Source organism: Mchenga conophoros, linkage group LG6 (assembly GCF_057382185.1).
Source record: "Mchenga conophoros isolate Kocher_MC1m ecotype Shallow Benthic linkage group LG6, M_conophoros_male_GT1.1, whole genome shotgun sequence".
Taxonomy (NCBI): Eukaryota; Metazoa; Chordata; class Actinopteri; order Cichliformes; family Cichlidae; genus Mchenga; species Mchenga conophoros.
The window spans coordinates 26,035,441-26,049,915 of NC_140531.1; the positions used below are offsets into that span (position 1 = coordinate 26,035,441).

General features: G+C 42.4%; 1 protein-coding gene across 5 annotated transcripts in view; it reads right to left on the minus strand.

Annotated features, from left to right (window-relative positions):
* Positions 1-5,300: 5,300 nt before the first annotated feature.
* The window catches only part of grin2bb (glutamate receptor, ionotropic, N-methyl D-aspartate 2B, genome duplicate b), a 151,338-nt gene continuing 142,163 nt past the window's right edge, over positions 5,301-14,475 (minus strand). For 4 of the 5 annotated variants that reach the window (XM_085277079.1, XM_085277076.1, XM_085277077.1 and 1 more), the window contains one exon: positions 5,301-8,382. In XM_085277079.1, coding sequence (XP_085133205.1) covers positions 6,013-8,382 — 2,370 coding nt within the window. In that variant the 3' untranslated portion in view covers positions 5,301-6,012. The remainder of the gene's footprint in view (positions 8,383-14,475) is intronic. The other variant, XM_085277082.1, reaches the window with a different exon arrangement.

Sequence of the window (14,475 nt, forward strand, 5' to 3'; positions counted from 1 at the left end):
ATTTCAGCTGAAGTCCAGGAACGACCCTCGTGGGCCCAGCAGGGGCTGCCCATTATTTTCTAACATAATTATAATGTTTGTTTGCGTATGGTGATCGTGTGTGTGCGTCTTGAGTGCAGACAGCCAACTTTATGCCTTCATTAAAACTTTGCCAAGTGTTTCTACAGCAACCAGCTTCTCCCTACTCCTCTTCTACAACTTCACTTATCATCCTCATCTCATACTGCAGGGTGGCGTGTCCATTCTCTCCCTTTTTTCTCACTTTCAACTTGCAGCTGCACGCTAATTCCTTCCTTTTTTTAAATCTTCCACCAGTGATCCCCCCACCCCCATACTGTATATCAAACCACCACACCTCTCTTTCCCCCCCTCCTCTCCCTGCACGCCCCCTTCCCTCTTCGCTGCTACGTGTGGGCGTTCAGCTCAGGCTGTACTTTCCATTTTGGTACTGTATTGTCAATGCATTGTTGCATCCAATCCAGTTAAGATGCCGTGGGAATACTGTATAAATCTCCCTCCCCGTCTCTCTTTCTACACCCCTCCCCATCTCAGCAAAAAGAGCCAGTTGCTAGGTAACAGTTAATTGTCAAGAAGTAGTTACATGTGTTGCAATGCATCCTGGGGTTGTTGGGTTGATGGAGGGATCGAAGAAGTAAGCAAAAAAAAAAAAGGCTGATGTTTTTACTTTTTTTTTTCAGAAGCTGATTAACTTATGAAAAGGTTATTTCTACCTATGCCTCACCTTGTTCTGTTCAACCATCCAGGACTGCAGCTGTTAAAAAAAACCTTCCCTCCAAATCTGTAGGCAAGGCATCGGTACATTTTCAAACCGGCTGGTTTCTTTAAATAACTCCTGTTGCTGGACAAGAGTAAAGAGAGAGTCTGAAGAGTAAGGGGAGGGGGAGAGAGAGGTTTTTGGGGGCTTTGATCTCTGCTGCTCGGTTCAGTTTGCATCACTTCTCCTTTCCCTCAATATATCTCCCATTATTTTTTGTTCTCCTTATCTCCTCTGCCTCTCTCATGCCTCTTTGTGGTTTTTTTCTTCCCACTGGAAAACAGAGAATGACAAGCAAAAGATGCAATGAAAGAGCAAAAAAGATGGCATTCTGCAGCAGCCATAATGTCACAGGACCGCACATGGACACAGCAATGTGATCCCTTCATGTGACATCACGGTCAACCTACAGACATGCACATAAACTGCAGGAGAAAAAGAAAAGACCAACCAGCTGAAATTTCTTATTTTTTATTAATACTTAACACTTTTATTCCAAAGAGACAGAAGAATAATATTTCTCAGCACTTATTTTCACATTGACTGTGTTTAATCTCATTTTTCAATATTACTAAATATTCAATCAAATTTGAAATACTCTCTGCACACAAGTAATTTCTCTCCATACAAAAAAAATGCAAGGATGAACTAGATTTTTTTGACATATGTACATTTTTCACAATCTGTACAGCTCGGGAATAGATTTGTTCGATCTCCTCTGTGACCAAACACAACATAACAGAAGACTTAGCTAAAGAGGGACAAAAAAAGAGACCACACCTCTGTAAAAATGCAATAGATAATCTATTGTGCTTTCTGGGTAGCAATTATTGGCGGTGGTTTACGATCTCCCCTCGCGAGAAAAAAAAAACAGCCTTCTTAACTGGTCAAAAAACAACAAAAAAACCCCAAAACGCAACACTCGTTAAATGTGTGCACTATCTGTGTGATAATAAATGACTGCACGTATCCTGGCCTGAAGTCATTACAAAAAGCAGTTCTGCATTGGGGATCTCAGAATGAAAGATTTATCCCAAATAGATGTACTCTCTGCTGTTGTTTTGTACAGGTTTTTATCAAAAGTCCATGAGCGTGAGGTAAAGTATTTACATACAGCTTTATAGTACATGTACAACAAACAGCTATATCTCTCAGACGCACTCTGTCTCCCATATGAGCACACACAGAGGTAATCAAGCGTATGTTTTCAGGCACATACAATAACAGAAATAATGAGCTATATTCAAAAGGGAAAAAATCGTTGAAATGAGAGGGAAAAAAAGTTTTTTTTAAGTGACAGCGAGTGTGTAAAGCAAGAACTGAGCCACAAAGTATCAAGAAAGTTATATAAGGTTAACAGTAAAAAAAAGAAAAGAAAAGTGTCTTCTATCTTTACCATAGTGAAAAGTTTTACTCAGATTCGGCATTTGAGTGAAACTGAAAAATTTTGACTTTTAGATCGCTCTTCTCTTACAAAAACACACACACACACACACACCTATAGTACTACATGGATCATCAGTACCAGTGAAAGTGATAAAATTCCAAATATCATTCAAGAACACACATTTTTTGGGCTAAAATTGAAAGTTAAAAAACAGAAATAAAGAAAAGTGTATACATGCAAGTGCTTACAAACACTGGACACCCCCCGCCCCTCATCATCACCCTTGTATCATACATACTGACTTGTCCACCAAGGGAAGGAAAGTCTTCTAAAAAATTGACCGGGATGTTCTACAAACTAAGTATTAGATCCATTCAGACAGGATTGTGCTTTGTAGATATCAAAATTTGGTTTGGTAACATGACTTCAAGTCAAACTGGACCAGTGACTTTAAGTAGAATATACTTTTCATGAATAATAATACAATTTAAAGGACAGAGAGAGCAGGAAACTTAGGAAATACACAACTTAGTTTTCACCTTCATATTCAGTCAGAGCAGAGATCATCTGAGTGTCTGATGTGGATTTGGAAGCTGCCTGTTTTTTTTTTAGCAACATAAAAATAAGTCAATCGATAATAAAGGTGGTGTTTTTCACACAGCGTCCCACCTTATTTTAGTGCGCCTACATCTCTTTACTCTGTTTTCCCCCCTTACAAAAGTCTGCAGTTGACACAATCCACACAGGACCTTGAACTTGAGGGCCAATTCTCTTCTTCATCAAAAATCTCAGCATGTGAAACAGATTAGGGCCGGGTGGAGGGATAAATCAGGGCTACAGTACATACTGAGATTTCTTTTTTATGTTTTATTTGAGGGATTTGTTAATGATGAGTGTAGAAAGGATGACCGAGAGCACAGAGGGGTACATTTATTATATATCCAGGTCCACTGCAGGATAATAACCTGGAGGAAAAAGCTGACATGTTGCTAATGTAGATTAGAAGGTTGATATTATGAAGCTACAGTCAATTAGCTTGGGTTAGCATAAACTGGAGACCAACCAGCAAGCCCAGGGCTGAAAAATGAAGCTGAATTTGATTTGTAGTTCCTTTAATGGCGTTTCGAGGTAAACAATTCCCTATAGACTTCCATATTAAGTTGGCTGACTTTACATAAAAAATAAATTTATTAAAAAAATAACAGTTTTTGGTCTTTATAGCTTATTTTTTCTTTTATAAATTGGAAGAGGTTCTTTTGTATAACTCATCCATTTAAATTTAATAAAATCTTATAGTTAGCCAACACATAATTTGCTGTTTGGAATGACAGGGGGAGGGGCTAGTCTAAGCTAGGCTACTAGCTGTGTGCTAGGGTTAACTTCAGCTAATTCAGTAAACCCGACATTTTGACAGTTTTTGTGGCTTTTGAAGCAATTTTAATAATATTAGTAAAGAAAGCACATGCTGTAACAAACTGTCCAAACCATGTGGTATTTTATTTCTATGTTACTGAGCTCTTATAGGTAAAGAGCAGTATGCCTACAATGAATTATATGTCCAGTGAATAGATTCACCATGCTAACAGTCACTTCTGCTCCCAGAAAGAAATAAAAACAGACGATGAGTTCAATAAAACTAGGATTAAGGCTTCAAAACAGGAGTATAAAACAGTAGTCACTGTCTTGCTAATAAACCAGAACATCAATGATGTAGTAGGCTTATGAGCCCTACAAATGTGACCCTGACCTTGAGCACTATCTGGATGATTGATTAGGGGATCACTGTGTGCACATTTCACTGAAATCTAACTAATACTCTCGGAGGAGTAGCGATTCTTTTGAATTGTGGATGGATGCTTTTCCGTGGCAGAAGCTTATTGGACCTTTGGCTGGATGTGCTAAAAATGGAAGTTTCTGGCATGGCAACAGCTTACAAGCTCTCTGAAAAAGTATTTATGTCAATTTGAGATAATTAAACTAATAGGATACAACATGTTATTAGTGAGCCTTAGAGGCACTGATATGTGGATTTTATTATTCCAAGATAGAGCCAGGTTAGCTACTTCCCCTTGTTATCTTCAATCTTTATGCTCAGCTAAGCTGACTGCAAACTTTTTTTTAAATGTACAGATCCTCTGAAAAGTGTCTTTTAAACTGCGGTGGCACTGTTCTGAGTTATGAGATAATTATGTGGGACTGTGTATTAAAAAAAATTCACGAGCCCGCTGTGGTCGTTGACACCTGCACAATACAGCGATAAACCCCACTTGCCATTCCTCAAATGTGACTATCTAATGTGGCAGGCAAGGCTTGTAACAGTAATCATAAAAAAATTAACTGCTCATACCAGAAACAGAGGCCTCTCTCTGAAAGTCCATTATGTTCCTGTCCTGAACAGAAAAACTGTCACGGCCAATTGAGCCAGACCCAATGAAACGCCACGGCAGCAACAAGAGGACATTAAATACGATTTACACATGATTAATGGATAGTTGACTTCTGGGTCATCTGTTATGAGGAGGGGAGGAGTGATGAAGCTTGTGGAGGTAAATGATTTCAAGGAAAATTACTTGTGGTTAGATTAACTGTGGCGTTAATACAAGAAGACGATTCTGCATTTAAACTGTGCGATCCTGCCGCTGCTTTCTTTTATTGGTCGGGGATCAAAGTGCAAATTTAAGCTTCCTCCGTGTCTAGCATTGTGTTATACAGTCAGCTAAACACCTCGAACTCTGCTCTCGTATTGGAAATGGTGACTTGGATGTTCAGTTTTCAAACCAATTGATTAATTACTCGCAGGTGAATCTGTCTTTCCAACAGAAGATAGATGGAGAATCAGTATTAGTCCTTTAAGGCACATCCAGCTCAAAATGTGAGACCCATTTGGAACTGCCAGGCAGAAAGAAATGACAGCAAAACGGCAAATCAGTATGATGATGTCGTTTCTGCAGCTGAGAAAAAAAAGACCTTTGCAAATTTTCCAAGTACACACGATGTACTCAGCAAATCATGCCTTTCACGTACACTTCACAGCAATCAAAAGTGAGAAAAGTAAAAGAAAACAAAACAAAAAACATGAAGAATTGATAGCAAAGAAGAGTCCAAATTACAGGAACCCCCCCCTCACCCTCACCCCCCACGAAAAAAAAGATCTGTACCGACATCGGGTCTATCAGACTCCTGTAAATTGGTAAGCTAAGAAAGAATCAACATCATACAAATATGTAACATGAACTATTCAAATAAATAAACTTTAAAAACAATCCAAACCGATCATCATTAAACACTGGAATAATATTCAATAATATTATTAACATTATCAATACAGTTATTGTTAGTGTACCCTGTTACTTCAGCAGAAGTGTTGATTTCTCATTCATGATTGTATTTCCGTTGCTAAACAAAACGTTTGTTTTGGTGTTGAGGAGCTGCAGGAGGGAGGGAAAGACAAAGAGCATGTGACGAGAGCAGAGGCTGGAAATTTGATTTCACCCCCCCTTCCCTACTACTTCCCTCCCATTCCTCCCTCCCTCCCTTTAGATCTTTCACTGAGCATCGGAGCAGCACCAGAATCCTCTCTTCTCATTAAAAACTTGTCTCCCGCCGGACTTCACCACAGCTTAGCCGGCAGTGGCCTGTGTGCATTGTCCAAATTCTTTCCATTTAGTGGAGTGAGAACAGCACACACGCGCGCGCGCACACACACATACACACAATTGTGCCTTGTCATTTTCTTCACGCAGAGAGGTCATCAGCCTGTGCTGTTTCTGCTTTTTCCTCTTCCCCTCATTTTCTTCGCCCACTTCAACTCCTCCCTCTCGCCTCTCTCTTTCTTCCACTGTCTTCGCTCTCAAACGTCTGACTCAATGCTGGAGAGCTTTTCATAAACGTGTCCATTGCTGGCACCGTTGAATGGTCTCTGTCCCTGCCCCAAACCTAACGTGTCCCTGCCCCCAGGCAGTAGTTTGTTGCCCCCGTGGTGGTTCCCCATGGGCCCTCCCACCCCGCCCAGACACAGCTCTTGGGGGAACCTGGGGGCCACATTGGACATCACCCCAGCTGTGGCGGATGCGGGCAAATAGGAAGTTGCTCCCATGGAGCTGCGGAAGTCCCCTCCTCCTCGGCTGTTGTTGAGAAGTTGCTGCTGCTGCTGCTGTTGCTGCGTCTGTGGCTTTTTGATGTAGTACGGTTTGGCACCGTGTAAAAGACACTGGTCGTCGCCGAAGGTTGGGATGAAGGGATTCTGGTTCACCTTATCTGGGTAGAGAGATTTAGACAAGGAGTAAGTCCCGGCCCCTCTGCTACCACCACCACCACCACCACCACCACAGCCCCCACCTCCCATCATAGCTCTATCTCTGTCCCTCAGGTCTCTTTCCCCCACCGACCGCCGATGCAACCCACCTTCGCCTCCACGGAACAAACTGCAGGAGGAGCCTCCCTTGGCCCTATCCCCGCCTATCCCTCCAAACATTGGAGACTCTCTATCACCTGAATACCTCTCAAACATGTGAGCATAAGGGCTGGGGCCCTCCATGGAGCGATCTCTGTCTTTCAAGCTCACACTCCGGGGCTGTTGAAACTGCCCCCCAACGCCCCCACCCATCCCCATGCGACCTGCCCCCTCCCTCTGCAGGTCCACAAATGTGTCGTATGAGTGCTGCCTCCGTAACACCCTCCCGCCCGGCCCTAGCTTCCTGCGCTGTGCCTGAGTTTGTGTTTGGCTGGGTCCTACGCTACCCTTAACTCCAGTGAACATCATGTTGTTATCCTCACTAATGTTATAAAGGTTGCTCGGCTGAATCTTACAGGAGTCACAGCGTTTGGATGTGGCGGAGCTGGGACGACTGCTGGTCCCCCCAACTCCACTAACTGGACAAGTACTGCCTCCTCCACTATGGTGGCACACACTGTGGCAGTTACGACACTCCCAGTCACCCCCTGCTATGCCACCCCCTCCTATCCCTGACACCCCCTTTTCCCAGCAGGTGTGGGCCTGCTGCCCTGCCGACACCGGACCAAGCCCATCCGATTTCTTTTCTTTACCTTTGAGGAAGTCTTCCACAGGTACTAAGCTTTTACAGATACCACCACCGCTACCACCGCCCACACCACTTCCACCCTCTTGCTCCCACATGGCCTTGCCCTCCTTGGAGCGGAACTGGTCCGCATAGAAATCCCTCAGGTTCTCTTTATCCCTGCGGAATAAGTAAGGTGAAGCATTACCCCCTCCTCCTCCCCTCTTCCGCTCCAGGGGTGGTGAGACCGTGCGGTGTGCCTGGGGCCCGTGGGGGAAGTGGTGGTGGACGGTGTGGTGGTGGGGTCTCCTCCTGAAGCCGCTCAGCTCTATCTCGTCCTGCTCCCGTCTGCACTTGGCAGAGGCTGGCCTCTTTTTCAGGCTGTCCCTGTACTGCTTACGCCGCTTGGCGTTTCCTTCCAGGTTGCCGTAGGTGACGGTGTGCGTGGAGATATCCGACACATCAGAGCGAATGTTCCCATCGTCACCCCCTGAGCCTCCCCCACCCCCACAGTACCTGTCATGCCCCCCGATGAGCCCCGTGCTGGATGCACCTCCTTTGAAAGAAAACCTGCCGTACACATTGCTGCCCTTGAACCCACCCTGGCTGGAATCCGCAGGGGTGTGGCCAGCGATCAGGTCAAATTTACTGGTATTCCTGTGAGTCATGGAGGGGCGGGGCTGGGTGGTGAAGATAGGCGCTACCCCTCCCCCCAAACTGTCGCAATCGAACATGCCCCCCTCCAACGAGCTAGCGCTGCCTAAGCTACGCGGCCTATTTGGCGGGGGGCCGGACATACCCAGAGCCGGGTGGTGGTGCCGGTAATGGTCCTGGTACAAGTTGCTGTCCTTCAGGGGCAAGTTGCCAAAAGTCCTCTCCACCTCGCTGATGTAGTCACTGAACATGTTGTCCTCTGGCATGTAGGGTGGCGCAGACTTGCAGTCTACAGGGTGACCCACCAGGCTGCGCCGGTGCTCCTGGATATCGTATATAGCCGACTCACGGCCGCTGTGGCTATATTCCAGGGCGGCGTGTGGAGAGCCGTTAACGCCCGGAACGGCAGTCATGTCCTTGGCAGTGCGGAGCAACCGCAGGATGTTCGAGTGAGTGTTGTTCATGTTCTTCTTTATGGTGGATGAGGGGGAGTCTATGGTGGACTTGTTTTCCTCGATTTGGACTCCATGGATGCAGCTGTAGATACCCTGCAGATTGATAATGAGAAGAAAAGGGAAGGTAGAGAGAGATAAAGAGAGGGTGAGACCATGGAAGGGAGAAAGAGTGAGTGTGATAAGGTATGACTCCCAAGAGAGATCACAATAACAGCAAAATGTGTGGCAGGAGTAAGGAGTCAAGAACCAGAGGAGGGTTTAATGTTAAGAGAGACGGAGGCAGATACCAGACACAGAGACAGACAGAGAGAGGGAGAGAGGGAGAGGGAGGCAAACAGAAACAGGCAGAGGCAGAGAGGTTAATGCATTGCCATGTTCTCTATGACCACCCTCTTGTTTACACACTATTAAACAGTAATAGGGTCTGAGTTCATAAATGAATTTTCTCTGGGGAACGACGAGGACCCTCACAGCTGCTGCTCAGCCCTCAACCTCAGACACAGAGAACTGAGTGAGAAGAGACAGAGCAGATCAGAGCCTTAATTGATATCACAAGGGGAGCAAGTGAGTCAATAGGTTTGATCAATGTCATTTAAATTTAGCAGACACTCGCCTTGCTGTCTTTCTACTTACTTGTTTCTCTTTATAAACAATAGGGATCAATCACTTTTGTCTCACAGGTAAAAGATATAACCACTGACTAAATTTTACTCATAAGGTCACCATCCATCAGTGTGTGTGTGTGTGTGTTTGCTATGGTTGGTTAGTAGAAGCAGCATTTTCATGTGAGCGGAAGATTTTGCGAGTGGAGTCAAACAAGCATATTTAAATGGGGGCTGGGGGAATCTGTGGTTTAGGCAACAGCCAACTCTGAAAGGTCGAGGACGCACTACCCACCAGCCAGTGTGCAGGCCAGTATTCCTCAAAGGCGTCAACTTGTCAGAAACTGTTTCCGTCGGCCTCTTAGTCACTTTCATGAATGCGATTCGTCAACCACCCCCACCCCCTCTTTTCCTTTATGCCTCCATTCTGTCTTTGGGTCTGCCTTATCTCCGTTTCCGGGTGCTTTGGTGAGCAGCAGCCGCTCCGATGGGATTGTCTGTCTTTATCTGTCTGCATCTATCGCTACTACAGCTGCAGTGAAAGGTAATGAAACACAGGTTCTAGGCACACCACTGTGTCTGTTCTCTGCTACCCTTTGTCCTGTTACCAGTTTTATTCTTTTATCATGACTGTTGCTAACTTATCTTTTGATCTGTCTCTAAATTTTCTTAGCCCCTTGCTGTCCCATCACTTGTCACCTTCTTGCTTTATGTGACCAGCCCTGCCATTTGGAAATATTTCTCGCAGCTACAATCTTCAAACAGGCATGGAAATGTATGACAGACATCTGTATGGGCAGAAATCTGTGCCATCAGAAACTGAATTTGAATAAGTTCAATTTGAATTTGAATTGCTCAGATTGAATCTGAATTGTAACTTGAATAAATGCTTTTGAAAACTGAATTTGAATTAGTCTAATTTGAAATTGAATTTATGGTTTGAAAATGAATTGATTTGCTTTGAAACTGCATTTTATCCTTTAAAAATTCAGCTCTCGAATAATTTCAGTTTCACTTCTCACCATTCAGTTTCAGTTCTACAATTCAATTTCAGTTCCAAAATCCAGTTTTTTGGAACTTACATCCGGTTCCGGTTCAAGCGCAGATTAATAGAACTACGTTTTACTAGCGAACCGAAAGTGTTACCGACGGGCATCTACAGCGTCTTGAGCTGAATTAAGGCTTCAGAAGTCATTCGTCATGTCGAATGACCAGCGGATAAACTCTCAGGTTGGTAATAAATGTATTACATGTATAAGAACAAGCGTCATGTTAACAAAAGATAGCCGTACAGTAACTGTTATGCTTATTGTAGCTGTTAGCTAAAAACGCTAATTTAGCGTAGTTTGCCCTGAATTCAGCTTTGACAAACAAATATGATCGACTGTTTCTAGTAGAATTCCAAAGTTGTCATCTTGGACCCTCTCAGAATGCTTGCAGAGACCCCTACAGTAGGGAAACATGCAAAACGGTGCCCAAACCTTTGTATTTTAGCTTTATTTATGCCTTACACAGCATCCCAACTCTTTAGCTAACTTAATAACTTTAGCTAAAGTGAATAGTTAGTCTAATTCATTAGTGCAGATATGATATGTGACTAGCACTGTGTTTAACTACCATAATAATTTTTAGGGTACTGAGTGCATGCTTAATTAGATTTTTGCTTTTTAAAAACACACTGCTCCATTACTATGTTTGACAGGCTGAAATTGTCGGGTCACCTCCTAAATCGACCATCTTTTACAGGTGTTTTGTGCCAGAAATGGAGTGTCCACTGAAGACTGAAGATACTGAATCTCTACGCCTTGCCATTGATCCCTCTTGTGCCTTCATATAGACAAGAGACATTAACTTAACCATTCTCATATGCTCTGTACCTACATCACCTTCCCTGACAGTCGTAGCTTGGCTCATCTGAGGGTGAAATTATAAGAATGTGTTATTTTGCAAAGTGCTCTCTAGGGTTCCTAAATAAAATATGGCATTGAGGTCATTTCTTTTGAATTAATCCCTTCTTCTGAAATATAAGAACCTCTGCTGGTTTTAATGGCACTTTGGATTTCTTTACTTTCTGTTCCACTTCCAAACCCAAATAGATGCTGACAAGCTGACACAGTAACATGGAAGAGGGAAAGACGTTGGAAAGGACTACTACAAATAAACCTAATGCCTAACAATGAAAAGTGTAAAATAAGAACAATAATAATAATAATAAAGATAAAAGATGAAGTAACATGTTTTTAGTATTTTATTTATTCCAAATGATCATCCAGATGTCTGTGACATGTGATGACAAACACCATAATGGAAGGCCTTAGTCATCACATGCTTAAACTCATATATTTTTGCATATGCTGAACAGGCAGTCAGACATGCTGTAACTGTGGGGTAGAAAACAGCATGAACACCATACGGCAGGTGTCTCAAACTCCAGTCCTCGAGGGCATGGAAAAGTTGCATGACACTTTGACCCTTGAGGACTGGAGTTTGAGACCCCTGTCATATGGAATATGACAGGTGTGGTTGAACTGCATGAAGACTCTGAAGTTTGTCTTCTCTTCTGGCAGGACAGGAATGTAGCCTTGTCCTGTGAGCCACTGTAAGGATGTACTTAGAGTAGAACTGGACTGTCACCGGCCTCAGGCTCTTCACCCTTTTCAAAGACAAAGCAGTCATTTAGATAAAATATTAGATATTGTTTACCTGTAAATGCACAAAGTAAATTTAGAAATGTAATTATTGTCAAGAGTGAACAAGTACTGATAGTGTAATCTACAGCTGTGGCCAAACGTTTAGAGAATGAGAAGTGTTGTTTGCTTATTTACAAAGTTTGCTGTTTCAGTGATAGTTGTATATCACATTATATCACTTCAAACAGAGGTGATCCAGTAATGCTGCACTAATGAATTAGACTAACTATTCACTTTAGCTAAAGTTATTAAGTTAGCTAAAGAGTTGAGATGCTGTGTAAGGCATAAATAAAGCTAAAATACAAAGGTTTGGGCACCGTTTTGCAGGTTTCCCTACTGTAGGGGTCTCTGCAAGCATTCTGAGAGGGTACAAGATGACAACTTTGGAATTCTACTAGAAACAGTCGATCATATTTGTTTGTCAAAGCTGAATTCAGGGCAAACTACGCTAAATTAGCGTTTTTAGCTAACAGCTACAATAAGCATAACAGTTACTGTACGGCTATCATTTGTTAACATGACGCTTGTTCTTATACATGTAATACATTTATTACCAACCTGAGAGTTTATCCGCTGGTCATTCGACATGACGAATGACTTCTGAAGCCTTAATTCAGCTCAAGACGCTGTAGATGCCCGTCGGTGACACTTTCGGTCCGCTAGTAAAACGTAGTTCTATTAATCTGCGCTTGAACCGGAACCGGATGTAAGTTCCAAAAAACTGAATTTTGGAACTGAAATTGAATGGTGAGAAGTGAAACTGAAATTATTCGAGAGCTGAATTTTTAAAGGATAAAATGCAGTTTCAAAGCAAATCAATTCATTTTCAAAATATAAAATTCAATTTCAATTTAGTGATGATCATTTTCAAACCATAAATTCAATTTCAAATTAGACTAATTCAAATTCAGTTTTCAAAAGCATTTATTCAAGTTACAATTCAGATTCAATCTGAGCAATTCAAATTCAAATTGAACTTATTCAAATTCAGTTTCTGATGGCACAGATTTCTGCCCATACATCTGCTTGACTAATCCGCTCTTGAGTTGTAGGAGACAATTCTGAAATTTGTCTGCAACTAGAATTTATTTAATTCAACAAGTGACAAGCTCTTCTCACGCTTTGTAAAAAAAAAAAAGAAAAAGAAATCTAACACAGATGGAGGTTGCTACCATTTCAAAAACACAGAAGACAGTGTGCTTCAGTAGCGCTTATGGCCTGCACTCTCTTTTATTGTCCTTCTGGTCATTCTGAGTAGGTGTAAACCAGATTACCTTACAATTAGAAACACCTTCATCCTTAAGACCAAACCCATAAACAGCAGTGTCCCTTTTTCCTGGGCAATAATAACTAAGGCAATTTGCATACAACAGCAACCTGCTTCTTAAAAGGTAACATTATGCAAATGCTTGACACTTCAAATGACTATTTATATGGACCCAATTTACATGGGGAGGAGGTGACAAGGTAAAAAAAAAAGGTTTCAGCTTCTCTCAGGTTTCATTTTTAGCATGCTAACTCCCTCTGCTTACAAACAAGCACGGCACAATGAATGACTTCCAGGAGAGAGGCTCTGAAAATGTGTCCAAATCTTAATGATTTCTGTGTCTCGCTTCTTGACGATGGCTCGCTTTTCACCTCAGCTCCAAGTGCAGGTATTTCTAGCAGACAGAAGCACATTTGCTTTTCAGATATGGATAACAAACAGTTTGTGTCAAGCCTCTGAAATGCCTACTTTTTGTGTTAATTTGTTATTTCCAAAGAACCAATCAATTCCATTCAATTCAGTTTTATTAATGTAGCACCAAATTACAACAATAATTGCCTCAAGGTGCCTTATATTGTAAGGTAGAGACCCTACAATAATACAGAGAAAACAGAGAAAACCCCAACAAGCATATGACTCCCTGTGCTCATGCCCCTATGAGCAAGCACTTAGGTGACAGCAGGAAGGAAAAACTCCCTTTTAACAGGAAGAAACCTAGAGCAGAACGAGGCTGTCATCGACGAGGGCCGGTCATCTGCCGTGACCGGTTGGAGGTGAAGGGAGGAGGATGTAACAAAACTGATAAAAATACAGGATAAGCCATTTGTGTTAGAGTTGATGGGCGTTATCGGGTGTTTAGCTGATGACAAAGTGTCTCAGTACTTCTTTACGGTCATATTTGTAGAGGCTGGAAATTTTTTATTTTTTTTTAAGTTTTCCTGGGCTTTGTTTCTCTTTTTTGTACTTATACCTGGCCTGCTGAGAAGCACCTGCAGGATCGAACATCAGGGCCATGAAGCGTCCTTTCTTCTTTTTTCTGTTTTTGCACTGACATGTGAACAGCAGAGCTTCAACATCAACATATTGACTTGTCATCATAGAAAAGACAAAAATGCACCCAAGTTCACTCAGATTTCTTGTCTTAGTGTACTGATCATGTGATTTAGCACAGCATTTGCTCCATGCTCTTTAGGAAGAGCTGCTGTTGTCGCTCCTGGATGCTGTAACGTTGCATAACTTCTCATATATGTAGTCTAAGTGCTATCTTTTGAAGCTGTTTTTCACCATTTCATGTGAACATGCAGTTCTGGTAACCATTACAATTAAAGTTATGGCTTTCTCCCTGTTAAGTGTGACAGAGACCTCGAATTAAATGCCAAATAAGTTCCCCAGAGGTGTTACCAAGATGGCTGCCAGAGGGTAAGATCAGTTTCTGGAAGGACATTTGTTGCCTATGTTATTTATTTAAGATGCAGCTGTTGTAAACCCATATATCAGTGCTTTCAGAGGTCAGTTATGTTACTGCCCTGCAATGATCTCTAAAGTAATCCACCAATAAAGTAAAATAGGATTTTTTCTTGTTGCATTAATTCCACTAAATAAAATATGAAATAGATGTTAACTAACA